The sequence below is a fragment of the Dendrobates tinctorius genome, unplaced genomic scaffold (assembly GCF_039654945.1).
Source record: "Dendrobates tinctorius isolate UK_male_01 unplaced genomic scaffold, ASM3965494v1 ptg000138l, whole genome shotgun sequence".
Lineage (NCBI taxonomy): Eukaryota > Metazoa > Chordata > Amphibia > Anura > Dendrobatidae > Dendrobates > Dendrobates tinctorius.
Window position 1 is genome coordinate 12,500,080 of NW_027361806.1, and position 18,878 is coordinate 12,518,957.

Below are 18,878 nucleotides of genomic sequence, written 5' to 3' on the forward strand. Positions count from 1 at the left end.
TTTTTTTAGGCTTGAGAAAGACTACGTGGCCGAAACGTTGCTCCAAATATTTTGGAATATTGTATTTTTATAAGGATCTTTATGGTGCCTCAGATATCTTTGGATTTGCTGCTGTTTTTGGACCTGGTGGACTAATCATACGTTCTCACAATTCTCAAAAACCAGGGGAAGAGTCTTGAGGAGATCATTTGCATATTCCCAGTGCCTTCTGGGATAAGTGAAGAGTCTCCGCGAGCTCAACGATCACTGGGTTTTGGCCGTTGCAGCTGAAAAGAAGAAATCGGAAAACCAGGGGAAGAGTCTTGAGGAGAATTTTTGGCTCATCTTTCATTGTTTTTAAGAAATCTCAATATGGAAAGGGCCAGGAGCCATTTGGTGAGCTGCATTTCTTGCTACATGTTCACAGATTTACCAGCGGAAAAGCCAAACTTCACATGCCACAAATGCAAGCTTGTGTCCCTGTTGGAGGAAAAGTTGCAAAATCTCGAAGAGAGGTTAGCTACATTGAAGATCATTAAGGAAGGTGAAGAGTTCTTGGACAGAGCAGAATTATCTCTTCATGTTACAGAAAGAGAAGAAATTCGAAGTGCACCTGAAGAAACACAGGAATGGAGACATGTGACCCAGAGAAGCAGGAGGATCAGGAGGCAGTCAGCACCCATACTGCTCAGGAACCAGTACCAGGCTCTCACGCAGGAAAACGATGAAGAAATACATCAGGATAAGACTTTGCCCACAAACAGCAACCTTGTACGCCCTCAGAGTCCTCCTGGATGGAGAAAGAAAAATGTTGTGAAGAAGAAACGGAGAGTGGTGGTCATGGGGGATTCCCTGTTGAGAGGAACAGAGGCCGCTATCTGCAGACCGGATATAACCTCAAGAGAAATGTGCTGTCTTCCAGGTGCAAAAATTAAAGATGTGTCTGACAGGATATCAGGACTCTTCAGACCTACAGATGACTACCCATTCCTGCTACTACATGTGGGGACAAATGACACCGCAAGAAACGACCTGGAAACCATCTGCAGAGACTTTGAAGACTTAGGCAAGAAAGTGAAAGAACTGGGAGCGCAGGTGGTCTTCTCTTCCATCCTCCCAGTGGATGGCCATGGAACAAGGAGGTGGAATAAGATTCTGCAGGTGAACAACTGGCTACGTCGATGGTGCCGTCAGCAACGATTTGGATTTCTGGATCACGGAGTGAACTACTTATACGATGGACTACTTGCTAGAGATGGGGTGCACCTTACGAAGACTGGAAAACATGTATTTGGAAGTCGCCTTGCTACACTTGTAAGGAGAGCTTTAAACTAAAACATGGGAAGGGAAGCAAAAGACCAGAAAAAGCCATACACCTGACAAATGCTATTGAGAACTCTGCTATTAGAAGTGGAAAGGAAGAACAAAGACGAAAGAATCTAATTAATAAAAATATTGGAGAAAGAGAAACCAATCACAAACTAAAATGTTTCTATACTAATACACAAAGCATGGGCAACAAACAAGGAGAATTGGAACTACTAACACAGGAAAAGAAATATGATGTCATTGGAATCACTGAAACTTGGTGGGACAATACACATGATTGGAATACAAGACTAGAAGGATACAACTTATTTGCAAGAAACAGACTTGATAAACGAGGAGGAGGTGTCGCATTGTATGTTAGAAACGCGTATATCTGCACAGAGATTGAAGCTTCAGAGACTGGGAGTTCTGTGGAAACTGTTTGGGTAAGAATACAAGGACAGAACAATGGAAAGGACACCATTGTAGGCATTTACTACAGGCCGCCTGTGCAAGCCGAAGATATGGATGAACTCTTTATGCATCAAATGGCCAAGTTCTCCAAAAAATATGACATAGTTGTCATGGGAGATTTCAACTATCCTGACATTTGTTGGGAATCTCTCTCAGGCAAAACTAACAGGTCAAGGAAATTCTTATCCTCTCTTGCTGACAACTTTATCTTCCAGAAGGTAAGGGAGAAAACAAGGGGAACTGCTACCTTGGATCTAATCCTTATAAACAGGGAGGAAATGGTTGAGGAGGTAAAAGTGGATGGGACCCTAGGAGGTAGCGACCATGCTATTTTAGAATTTTGGATAACTAGAGACGTAAGACCTGTGAAGACTCAGACGTCAAGGTTAGATTTCAGAAAGGCAGATTTTAAGGGATTCAGAAAGAGAATTGGAGGGATCCAATGGCTGGATATCCTTAAAGACAAAAATGTCCAGGAAGGATGGGAAATCTTGAAAAATGAAATTCTCAAAGCACAGTTGTTAACAATTCCGAAAAGAGGGAAGAATAGGAAGCATTTAAGGAAACCAGGATGGATGAACACAGAACTTAAGCACATGCTAAAAAGGAAGAAAAAAATGTTTATAAAATGGAAAGAGGGAGGCATATCTAAAGAAGAATATAATGCTGTCTGCAGAACCTGCAGGGCACAAATCAGATTATCTAAAGCTGAAAATGAATTGAGGCTTGCAAGAGACATCACAAGCAATAATAAAGGATTTTGGGGATATGTCAAAAGTAAAAGAAAAGTCAAAGATGCTATTGGATTTTTACAGGATGAAAATGATGAAATGGTAAGACAGGATGTTGAGAAGGCTGAACTTTTAACTTCCTATTTTGCATCTGTTTTCTCTCAGAAAGGAAATGTAACATCAACTATTCTTCATTGTCCTATTAAAGGAATAGAAGAATCCAGGATATCTATAAACAGAAAGATAGTTTAGAAACACTTAGCTAACCTAAATGAATTCAAGTCTCCAGGTCCAGATGAATTACACCCCAGAGTACTGAAAGAGATAGCAGAAGAGATTTTTGAACCCCTCTCCATAATCTTTGAAAATTCTTGGAGAACAGGAGAAGTGCCAGAAGACTGGACAAGAGCAAATGTTGTTCCTATCTTCAAAAAGGGGAAGAAGGTGGACCCAGGCAACTATAGGCCGGTAAGTCTGACTTCTATACCAGGAAAGGTCTTTGAACAAATTATTAAACAACATGTATGTCAGTACCTGGATAAGAATGAAGTGATTAAACAGAGTCAGCATGGGTTTGTAACTAATAAGTCATGTCAGACTAACTTAATATCCTTCTATGACGGAATCACTGATTGGGTGGATCAAGGAAATGCTGTAGATATAGTATATCTTGACTTCAGCAAAGCATTTGACAAAGTCTCTCATACAATCCTTATTGAAAAAATGACTAAGTATGGAATGGACAAGGCAACTGTTAGGTGGATTCATAACTGGCTTAGTGATCGGACCCAAAGAGTGGTCATAAATGGCTGCACATCCAGTTGGAAGAATGTCTCAAGTGGGGTACCACAGGGCTCTGTTCTGGGCCCTGTATTGTTCAATATCTTTATCAATGATTTAGATGAAGGAATTGAGGGTAAACTGATTAAATTTGCTAATGACACAAAGCTAGGAGGGATAGCTAATACTAGAGAAGAGAGAGAGAGGATTCAAAAAGATATAAATAAACTGGAGAAGTGGGCAGCAACTAACAGAATGGTTTTTAACAGGGAGAAATGCAAAGTACTACATCTGGGCAATAAATATGAAAAAAGCATATACAGAATGGGAGGAATAGGGCTAAGTGACAGCACATGTGAAAAAGACTTGGGTATACTAATAGATCACAGACTGAATATGAGTCAACAGTGTGATGCAGCAGCAAAAAAGGCAAATGCAATTCTAGGATGTATTAGCAGAAGCATACAGTCTAGATCACGTGAAGTCATTATTTCCCTCTACTCCTCTTTGGTCAGACCTCATCTGGAATATTGTGTCCAGTTTTGGGCACCACATTTTAAAAAAGACATCAACAAACTGGAGCAAGTTCAGAAAAGAGCGACCAGAATGGTGACCGGTCTGCAAACCCTGTCTTATGAGGAAAGGTTGCAGGATTTGGGAATGTTTAGTTTGCAAAAGAGAAGACTGAGAGGAGACTTAATAGCTGTCTACAAATATCTAAAGGGCTGTCACACTGTAGAAGGATCAACTTTATTCTCATTTGCACAAGGAAAGACTAGAAGCAATGGGATGAAACTGAATGGGAGGAGACACAGATTAGATATTAGAAAAAACTTTTTGACAGTTAGAGTGATCAATGAGTGGAACAGGCTGCCACGAGAAGTGGTGAGTTCTCCTTCAATGGAAGTCTTCAAACAGAGGCTGGACAGACATCTGACTGGGATGATTTAGCGAATCATGCTTTGAGCAGGGGGTTGGACCAGATGGCCCAGGAGGTCCCTTCCAACTCTACGATTCTATGATTCTCAATTCATGGGAAAAATCTTCAGTGAATACAGATTTTCCCATCCCTGGGATAGAAGATGGCAGTTGGTGCTTATAAAGTTCTGTGGAGGAATGTAACTGACATTTCTGGAGAACTTGCAGTGGGAATCTCTGTGTCGGTCTCCCGCTCCTCCCCTCTCCATAGAAATTTAAAGCACCAACTGGCATCTCCTATCTCAGTCATGGGATCAAATCTGTCTTCACTGAATACTTTTTTTTATCCATGAATCGAGAATGAAAGATCAATCCAGGAGGAGAAAGAAATAAGTTATTCTGCTAAGATATATTACAAAGCTGCTCATTTTCATGCAAACTATTAATTTAAGAAATATAAAATAAAATGATGGTTACTCTTTGAAGGTATTGACTGCCTGTTTGGGTCTACAATTAAGGTAGCACACACCAGAAGGGCAGACCAGTGAAAAGATGAGGACCTAGCTCAGACTAGTCCAATGATCCTATCCATTGGGTGGTTTAGCCCAGGGTTCCCCAACTCCAGTCCTCAAGGCCCACCAACAGGTCATGTTTTCAGGATTTCCTTAGTATTGCCCAGGTGATAACTGCATCACCTGTACAATGCAAGGGAAATCCTGAAAACATGACCTGTTGGTGGGCCTTGAGGACTGGAGTTGGGGAACCCTGGTTTAGGGAACCCAAAAAGTCGTGCCCTGAATGTGTCCTATCAGGAAGAGGATGGAGGATTGTGACTTCTGAGCTGCAACTCCTGTATAAAGGGGAGTGAGTTGTGGCATGAACAAACAGCGAGAGACCCGAATTTAATGTGCTTTGGTCCCTCTTGTTGCCCGTAGACATATGAGTCATGTTTGGAGATCAATCATGGTGGATTATTTCCATCTCTTGTCTGTATCAGTGATTGGTAGAGCTTTAGAAAAAAGTTTCTCTTCAATCTCTATGATAGAAGTTACTTCTATAATATGAGAACCACAATGGTGATCAGCGGATTTTGCAGGGGAAAGATCCAACTGGCTAAACATTTCTCCTGCAGTGGCCACTACAGGAGATGTGTAGTATTACAGGGGCCATGCAAATAATCATGGAAGGACAAAGTAAGAGCTACTGCTTAAGGCCACATTCACACGTTCAGTATTTGGTCAGTATTTTACATCAGTGTTTGTAAGCCAAAACCAGGAGTGGGTGAAAAATGCAGAAGTGGTGACGGGTTTCTATTATACTTTTCCTCTGAATGTTTCACTTTTGATTTTGGCTTACAAATACTGGTGTAAAATACTGATCAAATACTGAATGTGTGAACGTTTCCTCATAGTGGTCCTCTGCCCTGCTTCATAGTGGCGTATCCTAATTGGGAGATTCCTCTCTATAAAATCTCTACGCCTTGACATGGTATATAAAAAGGATTATAAAGAGGACACGGCCACTTTAACATTGTTGAAAAAATAGACCATAAGCGCATGGCTCACGTCAATAAGCGCAAAAAAAAGAGACCTAAATATACAGACGTAGCGCGCGTACAACCTCATCACGCCCCCGGAAGAAGCTGGATGCGAAACGCGCGTCGGGGTGAAGAGAGACGCTCAGCTGTCAGTGTTACTGCTACTTTCACCGTTTACCTGCTTTACCTGGTAATGTACAGTGATTTTTTTCTATTTAATTCTGTCTGGATGTAATATAGTGATTTAGTTAGAAACTTAAAATGATTGATTATGGGATACAATTAGTACTGGTGTATGTGTTGCCGCATAATTAGCACGCACTGCACGTCTCTCCTATTTTTGGGCCCTTTTGATTATTGGTTTTCCATTGGAGTTTTTATTGTGATTATTTTTAATAGTATTAATAAAATATTGTAATGTTTTAAAATCATTATTTCTCGATCTGTTCTTTCGGCAATGGTTATATGTAATATGTAAGTCTGAATTTTTGTTGATATCGTTGTGAAGTGCCAGTTGTTTTTTTTTTTATAGGTTAGGACATTTTTATGCAACCTCGCACAATGAGCAATCTAACCCCAATCATTAGTTGATTCCTATTATTCTTCCTGCGATGACTGGAAAAAAAATAAACCAATTGTAGCAACTTTTAAACCTTAAATTGTCACTTAATTATTCCTTTTCAACCTAACTTTTTGTTTGCCTAAATCCTGACAATTTCTTTTTTCATCTTCATCCCTTTATTAGAATATGAGTGACGCTTTTTTATTTTGCTCTTTTCTGCCCCTGCGTAAAGCGGCACAGCGATTACCGTGAATTAATGGATTATCTGGAGCACCAGTTGGCAATCATCTAACCATGAAAAAAAAACTAAAAAATCAAAAAACAAAAAAAACTACAAAAAGTTACCGATGCAGCTGTTTACTAATAAATAAAGCCTCAGCTGTAAGAAAAATAAATGAGATGCATTTAATTGCCGGGCAGAACAAGCACCTCTCTTTATTACAACGTTGAGGGGGGGGGTTTCTGTAATGTCAGGGAGCATGGCATCCTGACAAAGTGCTTATGAATCGCAGTTTGCAGATGGCGCTGATGATTCTTAGTAGTTTTAAGCGCAAGTTGCATTAGAAATGAATAGTGGGAGATTTTTGTTTTTTGGCCAGGGGACCCCCCCCCTATGGGAATTAGCAGCGTCTGATCCTCCAGTGCCAATCTCTCATTGGCAACGTATTCTTTTCAGCTTCTAACATGATTTTCCAAAAAATGTTATATGTGCTCTCAGTTTTACATTTTGTTGATAAATTGTAATAAAAAAAATTTAAGTTATATGGTAAATTTGATTTCAGCCTTCAATCTACTAAATCATATTCGGATTTTAGTGAATTAGAAAAATCGAAAATTTAATTTTCAAAGATCGATTAAAATAGTAGTAACGTCCTAAAAATAAATAATTTAATTAATTAAAACATTAAACAACTTAATTAAATAAAATACATATAATAAATACATCATAGATCATAAACTACTTTATAGAAAATATTCTATTCTGGTTAGAAAAAGAAAGGACAGATACAAGTTTTTATATATAATAAATACATAATAAAGGACATCATAGATTATAAACTACTTTATTTTGATAAAATTTACTATTTGGATCAGGAAATAAATTACAGATACATTTTTTTTATTTGAAAAATTAAAAAAATGTTTGAAATTATATGACATCTAAGAATTATTCAACAATCAACATATATGAAATAAATAATTTCATATTTTAAATAACTTCTAAACTTCAGAATTGTCTTTTTTTTGTTCCTTAATGTTCTTGTATTTTTTTTTTATTTACAAATGATAGAAATTTGCTGGTAAAAAAAAAAAATCCTAATTTAATTTACAATTTTTTTTTTTTTTTTGCCTTTTATGCCAGTTCTTAGACGAGGGGTAATTGCCACACACGTGGGAAAAATTTTAGGCTATTATTCGAATAATTGGACTTGGTGACTGGTCTCCATGGAAATGACATCCGTACAGATGGCCCGTCGGAATGGTCATTGAAAACAGACACTCGATTGTCGGCCGTCTTGTAAACTTGACTCTTTGGATTCAGCTATGTGGGTAATAATGGACACTCTGGTAATTTGCATGTCTGCGGAGCACAACTGTTTTTGAAGGATCCCGAGGTATTTGTTCCACTCGGCAGAGACATAGAATTGTCTTGTATTCATGGGATAATACAATATTATGGCTGTCTGACTCTGCCGTCAGCCCGCATCAGTCCCCGGCCCATAAAACTTACCTTTCTCTATGTTTAAAATGGAGATGAAAAAAGTTTTCGGGGCCGTGTTGTGCTCCCCATCTGTTACGTAATATCGGAAACTGTCATGTCCCTTGCAACCGACGATTACGGTGTGGAAATACCAGATACGGTTCATGTCTATATCATCCTGCGTGAAATTCATACCGGCGTACAGAGTGACCCAGGATGAGTCCACCTATAGAAAAAGAACTCGATTAACAAGGACGTCTAATCTCAGGCGTTGAAGGATCCATTTTTTTTTTGTCCCCAATTGAATGCCAAAATGAAATGAAAACTTTTGCAACAAATGATTCCAGAACACAAGGAGCAAAATCCAGCGCCTCTTTCACTTTGTATATACTTTTAGGTCTACAGGTCTCATTTCCTGACATCTACAGTGCCTTGAAAAAGTATTCATTCCCCGTAAACTTTCCCACATGGTATGAATACTATATACAGTCATATGTTAAAGTTTGGGCACCCCTATTAATGTTAACCTTTTTTCTTTATAACAATTTTGGTTTTTGCAACAGCTATTTCAGTTTCATATATCTAATAACTGATGGACTCAGTTATATTTCTGGATTCAAATGAGGTTTATTGTACTAACAGAAAATGTGCAATCTGCATTTAAACATATTTTGACCGGTGCAAAAGTATGGGCACCCTTATCATTTTCTTGATTTGAACACTCCTAACTACTTTTTACTGACTTCCTGAAGCACTAAATTGGTTTTGTAACCTCATTGAGCTTTGAACTTCATAGCCAGGTGTATCAAATCATGAGAAAAGGTATTTAAGGTGGCCACTTGCAAGTAGTTCTCCTACTTGATTCTCCTATGAAGAGTGGCATCATGGGCTCCTCAAAACAACTCTCAAATGATCTGATAACAAAGATTATTCAACATAGCTGTTCAGGGGAAGGATACAAAAAGTTGTCTCAGAGATTTAACCTGTCAGTTTCCACTGTGAGGAACATAGTAAGGAAATGGAAGAACACAGGTACAGTTCTTGTTAAGCCCAGAAGTGGCAGGCCAAGAAAAATATCAGAAAGGCAGAGAAGAAGAATGGTGAGAACAGTCAAGGACAATCCACAGACCACCTCCAAAGACCTGCAGCATCATCTTGCTGCAGATGGTGTCACTGTGCATCCGTCAACAATACAGCGCACTTTGCACAAGGAGAAGCTGTATGGGAGAGTGATGCCAAAGAAGCCGTTTCTGCAAGCACGCCACAAACAGAGTCGCCTGAGGTATGCAACAGCACATTTGGACAAGCCAGTTACATTTTGGAAGAAGGTCCTGTGGACTGATGAAGCAAAGATTGAGTTGTTTGGTCATGCAAAAAGGCGTTATGCATGGAGGCTAAAAAACACAGCATTCCAAGAAAAACACTTGCTACCCACAGTAAAATTTGGTGGAGGTTCCATCATGCTTTGGGGCTGTGTGGCCAATGCCGGCACCGGGAATCTTGTTAAAGTTGAGGGTCTCATATATTCAACTCGGTATCAGCAGATTCTTGACAATAATGTGCAAGAATCAGTGACGAAGTTGAAGTTACGCAGGGGATGGATATTTCAGCAAGACAATGATCCAAAACACCGCTCCAAATCTACTCAGGCATTCATGCAGAGGAACAATTACAATGTTCTGGAATGGCCATCCCAGTCCCCAGACCTGAATATCATTGAACATCTGTGGGATGATTTGAAGCGGGCTGTCCATGCTCGGCGACCATCAAACTTTACTGAACTGGAATTGTTTTGTAAACAGGAATGGTCACAAATACCTTCATCCAGGATCCAGGAACTCATTAATAGCTACAGGAAGTGACTAGAGGCTGTTATTTTTGCAAAAGGAGGATCTACGAAATATTAATGTCACTTTTATGTTGAGGTGCCCATACTTTTGCACCGGTCAAATTTTGTTAAAATGCAGATTGCACATTTTCTGTTAGTACAATAAACCTCATTTGAATCCACAAATATGACTGAGTCCATCATCTATTAGATATATGAAACTGAAATAGCTGTTGCAAAAACCAAAATTGTTATAAAGAAAAAAGGTTAACATTAATAGGGGTGCCCAAACTTTAACATATGACTGTAATTTCTTTTACACTTCACAAATACTTGCTACTTAGTGTTGGTATATCACATAAAATACATTTAAGCTTGTGGGTATCAAGTGAAAAAAGTCATCATATGCGTCCCTTATGATGCCGGAAGAGGGAAAGCTTCAAAACGTTCTTTACTTCTTATCTTAAACATTATATGTTTTGCTCTAATAAAACAAAAAGAAAAAAAAAATACAGCAGTTTTGCAACTAGTTTTTCAAAATGAGCCACCGTTTCACGTCCACAGCTCCAGTGCAGAACTGTGTCGCTGGAGCCTGCAGACATAGGATACTTATTTCACACTGCATGCATTCAGGAGGGGACAAACAAAATAGAGCATGACTGCAAGACCAGATGATAAGGAAATTAAAGGGTATCTACATTTTTGCAAGTTTTTTTGTTGTTCCAAAGCATAGACAGCAAAAAACAGAAAAAGTACATGTTTTTGATTGCAAATCTTACAGTTTTGTGTACGTGTGGTAATAGCAGGTACGCAGGATGCAGTGACGAGACGCGAGACAGATATGACTATAAGGCTATGTGCCCACGTAGCGTTTTAAAACGCTCACTAAAAACCGGACTCCTTCCCAGAAATTGCGAGTTTTTTTCAGCGCGATTTTACCGCGATTATGATCGCGATTTTCGCGTGCGATATTCAAGCACTTTCCAAGCGATTTGAAGCATCGTTTGGAAAGTGATTGACAGGTTGGTCACACTCGTCAAACATAGTGTTTGACAAGTGTGACCAGGTTTTAACTATTGAGGCCGCCTATGCGGCATCAATAGTAAAAGATAGGATGTTAAAATGCTAAAAAAAATAAAAAAAAAATCGGGGTATATTTACCTTCCGGAGTCCCGCGCTGCATTCCCAGGCCACAGCGTTCCCAGTAATGCCTTGCGAGACCTGTGATGACGTTGGTCTCGCGTTGCTATAGCGATCTCGTGAGACCGCTAGAGTCACGCGAGATTACGTCATCACAGGACCTTGCCGCAAGGCATTACTGGGAACGCTGAGGCCGGGAATGCAGCGCGGGACACCGGAAGGTAAATATACCCCGATTTTTTATTTTTTATTCTTTTTTTTACAGGGGTATGGTACCCAGGGCCTGGAGGACAGTCTCCTCTCCTCCACACCGTGGGTACCAACCGCACATGAGACGCTTAACTTCCCGCATGGTGGGCATAGCCACATGCGGGAAGTAAGCGATTCTCATGCATTCCTATGGGTGCGGAATCGCGGCAATTCTTTGCGATTCCGCACAAAAGAATGAGCATGCTGCGATTTTTTTCCACGATGCGATTCCGCCGCGGAAAAAAGCGCAGCATTAGCACAGCATGTGCGGAATGCCATAGGAATGCATGGGGGGCGTTCTATACATGATTTTTAAACGTTTTCGCTGCGTTTTTGCGCCGAAAATCGCAGCAAAAACGCTTAAAAAAAATCGCTACGTGTGCACACAGCCTAAACGTTAACTTTTATAGATAAATGCCATTAGGCCTATTATTACGCAACCAACAGAATAACAGTAGTTGTCCTCGCACGGAGCCAATACACATAAAGAAGGATTGGGAGAACACGACTAATCCGGCAAAGACCGGTCACTATAAGGCCACGGAATGGCCGACTATGGGTCCTTAGTCACTATGTATCACTTATCCATCCTGACATCCCTCGGCGTTCTGTTCCACGGTGTGTCGGCATCACAGCCACTGGGCCCAGCCACTGAAGATCTGGCATATTCTTCGGGCGTTCCGACGCCCAGGCGGAACAGGAGCACAACAGGCCCGCGGAGAGTTCTTTGGCAGGATGTCCCCCAGCGGAAGCAGCGGGATACCACCTGGGAGTGGGAGAGTGGAGGTCGCAACTCCCCGACAGGGACGGTGATAAGTGGTGGTTAATAGGCCACAGGCGCAGTCTGCGGCCGCACTGGAGGATCCGTGGCGGGCGCAGGCCCAGTCCCTACCACGGACTGGGGCGGAGGCAGCTGCAGGCGGCAAAGGAGGAGTCACCGCCGTGGTTGGGAGTGAAGCGGCGGTGGTTGCAGGCAGCAGTGAGGAGGACGCAGCCGCGAGCTGGAGTGAGGCGGTGTCGGCCGTGGACGGCTGCGAGTGGGCCGCAGCCGAGAGCTGGAGTGAGGCAGCAGTCTTCTTTTGTCGGTAAGCTCGGCGCCGTCTCCCTGGGGTCCACCGAGAGTCTCTCTCCTGTCGTTGTCCTCCTCCTTGGTAGCTGCTCGTGGCTCTCGCTCCCTGGCCCTCACCAAGTCTCCTTCTCCTTCTCTCCCGTTCTGCTGACTCACTCAGTCGGGCTCTCTCCGCCCCTTTTGTCCGGACTCCTCCCCAAGTGCCCTGTCAGTCTCAGAGGTCCATCCCCTAGCTCTGCTCCCTGGAAACAGATACCCCAGGAACCTAGATGACGGTCCCCTCGGTTCCGGCCCGGGTACTCGGCGGAGGCCTCTCCTCCTACACTTGCAGCTCCAATGCAGATTGATGTGCCTCCATGGAGAAGTGATTGTGACTGCAGGATCAGATTACACAGTAACCCAAGCTACTAAGGAGCATAATTTGGACCTGCTGGCTCTTTAAAGGTGTAATCTGCTAATTAGGAAAAGTTTTACAGCGTTTCAAAAAATTCTTTCTGTATCGATTCTTGATTTTAAGAACTCTGCTTGTTGTCTTTCAATCCCTTGGTATGTGCACACATTGCGGATTCTGCTGCGGATCCCCAGCGGATTTGGCCCTGCGGATCCGCAGACATTGTACAGTACCATGTTAGCCAATGGGATTTCAAAACCGCTGTGCACATGCTGCGGATTTTTCTGTGCCGATTTGCTGCAGTTTTAAATCCGCAGCATGTCAATTCTTTCTGCGGATTCCGCAGTGGTTTGACACCTATTCCATTGTCCAGTTGTCAATCCGCAGGGGAAAACTGCTGGCAAATCCGCAGCTCAATCCGCACTGTGTGCACTCACCCTTATAGTTTAATTCCACATGATGGAAAAAGGTCTAACGCTGAGGAGTTGGCACCACTGATTCCTGTAGGCAGCGTGACACAGACTTCCCGAATTATTCTAATGATGGGGCAGAGTTCCTGAATCCTGACTCGTTCTGCCCGATCATTCCTGAGTGATTTCTGTCTTCTCCCTCCACTAATCTCTATGATCAGTGCACAAAGGAAACAAGAAGCTGATCAATCAGTATTCTGCCCCCTGTTACAGCAAGTATTTATCCCCCTGTTAACCATTTGATTGCCTTAGGCCAACAGGAACACCTCCTTACCTTACCCCCTTCATTGCCTCTGGTCACCAGGGGTCCTAATATTAACATCAATGCTTCTCAAGACCACCAGAGGTACCGAGATTAAAACCCTCACTACCCTAGACCACCAGGGATACTAAGCTTATCTCCATTTATTAAACCTCCTTTATTGCTATAAATCACCAGGAATATCAATAATACCCCACTAAGAATTCCTTACATTAGCCCCTCACTACCCTAGACCCCGGGTATACAGGTATTACCTCAATGCCCACCTAGACCACCTGAAACTAGCCAGACGTTACGAGGCAACAGTCATGAATATACGCAAGTTTGCTTCTTGCTATTGCATTATAGCAAGCAGAGATGGTGAAAACAAGAACCGATACAGCATGGAAATATAACTGTAAATGTCATTACTACACCGAGTGATACTTCGTTACAGACTCGGAGATGAACCGCGGCTCTGTGCTCAATCCCGGGGATTCCAGCTTCTATGAGAAAAAGTGACGATATGAAAGAACATTCCATCTCAGATGTTCTCCCTTTATTCCCAAACCTATAAATGCAGAAATATCAACTGACACATCCATAAAATGCGGACATCTGTCCGCGCCGAATGGCTAATACCCTATATACAATACAGCACTGTGTAACGGGGTTCCCCTGATACGTGCGTGGGAGCGGAGTATGGGAACTTCAATTACTAAATACTCCATGGGAATTAATGCAGAACATCACAGAGATACACAAGTGCGGAGAGACACGAAACACACAGACAAACATGTACAGACACACAACAACCAGACACACACACTCAATACACACATAAGCTGTGGCCGCCATTGTTCTGAAGGTTCTGTGTGTGGTTTTATTATTGGAGTGCTGTGACTGGGGTATTCGGCAGGTTCTGCTATCTGGGAACTGTGACTGACACAGTTACTGGATATTGTGGATGGCATTATTATCAGTGCCCTTTGCCTGCCCTATTAAGAGAGTGCGTCTGGCACTATTATGTGGGTGCGATGATGGGCACGGTTATGTGGGTGCTGTGATGGGCACCGTTATGGGGGCGCTGTGATGGGAACAGTTATGAGTTTTGTGACTGGCCTCATTACATGGGTACTGTGATGGGCACCATTACGAGGGCACTATGACTGGCACAGTTTCTGCATTTTGTGGCTGGCATTGTTATAAGAGCCCTGTGACTGCCCTGTTATGTGGGCGCTGTGATTGGCACTGTTATGGGGTTTTGTGACTGGCCCCATTACATGGGTACTGTGATGGGCACCATTACGAGGGCACTATGACTGGCACAGTTTCTGCATTTTGTGGCTGGCATTGTTATAAGAGCCCTGTGACTGCCCTGTTATGTGGGCGCTGTGATTGGCACTGTTATGGGGTTTTGTGACTGGCCCCATTACATGGGTACTGTGATGGGCACCATTACGAGGGCACTATGACTGGCACAGTTTCTGCATTTTGTGGCTGGCATTGTTATAAGAGCCCTGTGACTGCCCTGTTATGTGGGCGCTGTGATTGGCACTGTTATGGGGTTTTGTGACTGGACCCATTACATGGGTACTGTGATGGGCACCAATATGACGGCACTGTGATTGGCACTGTTATGGGGTCATCTTACAGTCATTAGGTTCTTTAGAAGGACGTAGATCTGGATATTTATTCTGACGGAATATAGGCTGAACTGGATGGACAAATGTCTTTTTTCGACCTTGATAACTATGTTACTATGACTGGCCGTGTTATGTGTGTACTATGAAGGGCACAGTTATGGGGGTGCTTTATAATGAACCCAATGATAAAGCGACCCCTCACTGACCTTTTTCATTAGCTCCCCGTACATGGGGGTGTTGTTAATAATGTAGTAAATGGATGTCCTCGGGGAATCTTTATCCTCAGCTTCCAAAACCAGGCAGGAGATGACCTTATTATCGGCCACATCCACCTGCAGTCCTCCATTCCTAAATATGACAGAAGCAGAATAAACGGATCATTGAGGATGTTCCCAGGACACAGACATAATGATCTACCTGCTCCTGGGAAAGCTGGATAACTACCGATATGACAGGACAGACACGCTGCGACTGCCCCACTTTTACAGATTACTGAACTCCTAAAGCATCCCGCTCCATCCTAAACTATAACTAGAACGTAATATCATTCAGGACTCTGGAAAGCTGGGTGACAGCCCCTTAGGAAATACCAGCAGCCATTTTTTGTCATTGTTGCCTTGTAGCTAGCGGTGCCTGTATCACTGCGCTCATTCCCTGTGAGGACCTGCGAGACGATGATTGCCGCATTCCCAGATTAGAGGTAATTATAGAAAGTGACGAGGCTTATACATAGGAATCAGATCGGCAATCCCGGCCAGACCTCTCCACTTGGATAAGCTAGATGATAACTGAATGACCTCAGCTGCTGCAGAGCCTCTTGGGAAACCAAATCCTGGTCTAGCTTCTTAAACCAGTTCCCAATTGATGAAGTACAATGGTGATTGACGGCCGCACATCCTATGGGATTGAGTGGCAGCTGCGGACTTTAGTGCCCAGGAGTCTGTGGCAGACAAATGCCCTGCCATGGTGGTCCAAATCATTAACATCTCACCAGCCTGAAGGGTAATCGCCCCCTGGAGGCTTGGAGGATCTTGTGTCTGGGTCCTTATCTCCACATTCACCATTATACCCAGTACAAACCTTCTCCGCGGAGACTTGCTGAGTGATATAGTCCCCTTTATGAATGTTATGGTGTTGGTCCCTTTAATAACTCTGGACGCTCACATATTCCTACAGGGCGCAATGTGTCCGCTCGCTTTGTGCTGGATTATGGGCTGCGTGTAACTGACTGAAGTCACAGACACATCAACAAGAGCGACCTTGTGCAGACAGAAGTGTCACATATTCATTCCGATGTTTCTCAACATGTTTATGTGTTGCTACAATGTATCTGAAAGTGGTGATAGCAATGTACCAGAGTCATGGGGATCAAAGGAACAATAGAGTAGGTCTTTCTCTAGAGATATATATATATATATACTGTATACACACTGTAATATCACCAAGAGGTGTACCAAATGACAAACCCGTGTATGCAGCATCCGACCAACTCAACTATCCATCTCATTCTATCCATCCATCATCTCATTCTATCCATCCATCTCATTCTATCCATCCATCATCTCATTCTATCCATCCATCATCTCATTCTATCCATCCATCTTATTCTATCCATCCATCTCATTCTATCCATCCATCTTATTCTATCCATCCATCTCATTCTATCCATCCATCTCATTCTATCCATCCATCTTATTCTATCCATCCATCCATCATCTTATTCTATCCATCCATCATCTCATTCTATCCATCCAATTCTATCCATCTCATTCCATTCATCCATCCATCTCATTCCATCCATCCAGGTACGGACTGGAGCTGAAATTCAGCCCTCGCATTTGAAGTCACACAGGCCCATGTTGAACCCATCCCCAAGCACCAGATGGGGATATATTACTACTAATATTACCTTTCTTGGAGGAAAGCAAGATTTACTACAAGACCAATATTTCTAATAATACTTGTGGCCTACTGGTAGGTGATGGAGTCAGCGACTTTGTGCTCCATTACAACTCTTAACAGTATGGGTGTCTTGAGAACAACGATTCTGTTAACAATCTAGCAGACAAGGCAGCCCACAACCAGACAGGCCCTTCTGGCATTTGCCAGAATGGCCAAATGGCCAGTCTGGCCCTGCATCCATCTCATTCTATCCACTCATCCATCCATCCATCTTATTCCAACCATCCATCCATCATCTCATTCTATCCATCCAATTCTATCCATCACCCATCTCATTCTATCCATTTCATTCCATCCATCCATCTCATTCCATTCATCCATCTCATTCTATCCATCCATCATCACATTCCATCCATCCATCCATCCATCCATCCATCCATCCATCCATCCATCCATCCAGCCATCTCATTCCATCCATCCATCTCATTCCATTCATCCATCATCGCATTCCATCCATCCATCTCATTCTATCCATCCATCCATCCAGCAATCTCATTCCATCCATGTCATACCTATGTAATGTAAAACTGACTTGCTGTGGATGCATTCCGTCTTTCAGCTTCTTTTAACTACTTCAAGCCATAAATGGCAAAAAGAGGTTAAAAGAAGTGACCTGATCATTGTTTAGGTGACTTCTGATTGGAAGCCGCTCACTCCTGTATATACAGTATAATGTAAAAAAAACACTTGTGGCAAAACCAACGAAAAACATGCCAAAAAAGACGCTGCAGAAAAAACTCTGCTGGTGTTTCAGGAATTGGGTTATAGTAAAGGTTTCTTATGTAATGAGTGAAGAAGTGTCTGCGCTGTGGGTCTATTACAGCGGCCGTTCATAGCCTCTTAATATGCTTTTTCCAACCTTCTATGTACAAATACTACTGTGCAGATTCATCAAACCTTTTGTGTCAGAGACCTGTCATAAAAGCTTTGAAAAGTTGTGTGGACTTGGGCAATAAGTTTGCAACTTTTGGTGCATTCATGTCAGTTTGAAGCAGAGTCACCAAAACTGGAGGAGCAGGAGAGGAGTCGAAGGAGAGCAAGGCCCATCGTCAAATACATTAAAAATGGTGACACTTTGTTCCTCCAGAAATGCAACATTTCTCGCAAGGTGCATGGAGGCGCATGTTACTGAGAAGATGCGGCAAATTTATTATGTGGCTTGAACATCGTATTATGAATCAGCCCCTTTAATTTTTACTGCCTGTTATTTTGAGAATTGTTGTATACCTTTGTGCATTATGTCTGATTTCAGACGCTCTTTGGCGTTTACGTTGAGGCTTTTTTATGGTGTATTGTTTTTGCCATTTCTTTTATGAGGTCAGAGGTCGCTGCACTTAACTCTCCCGTTGTCCCACTATATATATGGTAACCAAGGACTAGGTTCCATTTTGCCTGGTGAAGACGCCGGTTGGACTCTTTTTACCTCCCACTTTATGCCTATTTTGCAGTTTTTATATATTTTTAGTACGATTTATCAATAAAATACTCGTTTACGCTACATCGTGCTGACGGCTCAGTATTTTTTCCGTACTTCATGTAAAAGTTTTGTCTTGGATGCCCAGACATCATAAACGCTCCCGAGCGGCTGCAGCAGCTGGTTCCTCACTTAGTCGGACCTTTCCTGTACGATGACCCCAGTGTTGTGCCTGCGCCCGGCACAATGGCCTCTCGGTGGTGGGCTGGGACCAGCCGGGGGGGGGGGGGTTGGGCTACAGGGCCATCGCACAGTCATCGCACTAGGAGGCGCCATGTTTCTCTCCCTAGTCCCTTTTTTTTTATAGAAATTGTCACATTTTATATATTCAGTGTTTTTATCTATTCAGGGATTTGCGTTGTTGATTTGCAGCGCAGAAAAAAATCAATAAATAAAAACGCTGCAAGCTGAATCCAC

General features: G+C 42.5%; 1 protein-coding gene across 1 annotated transcript in view; it reads right to left on the reverse strand.

The window, feature by feature from the left end:
• LOC141048722 (FRAS1-related extracellular matrix protein 1-like) overlaps positions 1–18,878 on the reverse strand; it is a 176,826-nt gene that overhangs the window by 102,720 nt on the left and 55,228 nt on the right. The window contains exons 22-23 of the mRNA XM_073544597.1: positions 15,232–15,373; positions 8,022–8,217 (exon numbers count right to left, since the gene is read on the reverse strand). Coding sequence (XP_073400698.1) covers positions 8,022–8,217; positions 15,232–15,373 — 338 coding nt within the window. The remainder of the gene's footprint in view (positions 1–8,021; positions 8,218–15,231; positions 15,374–18,878) is intronic.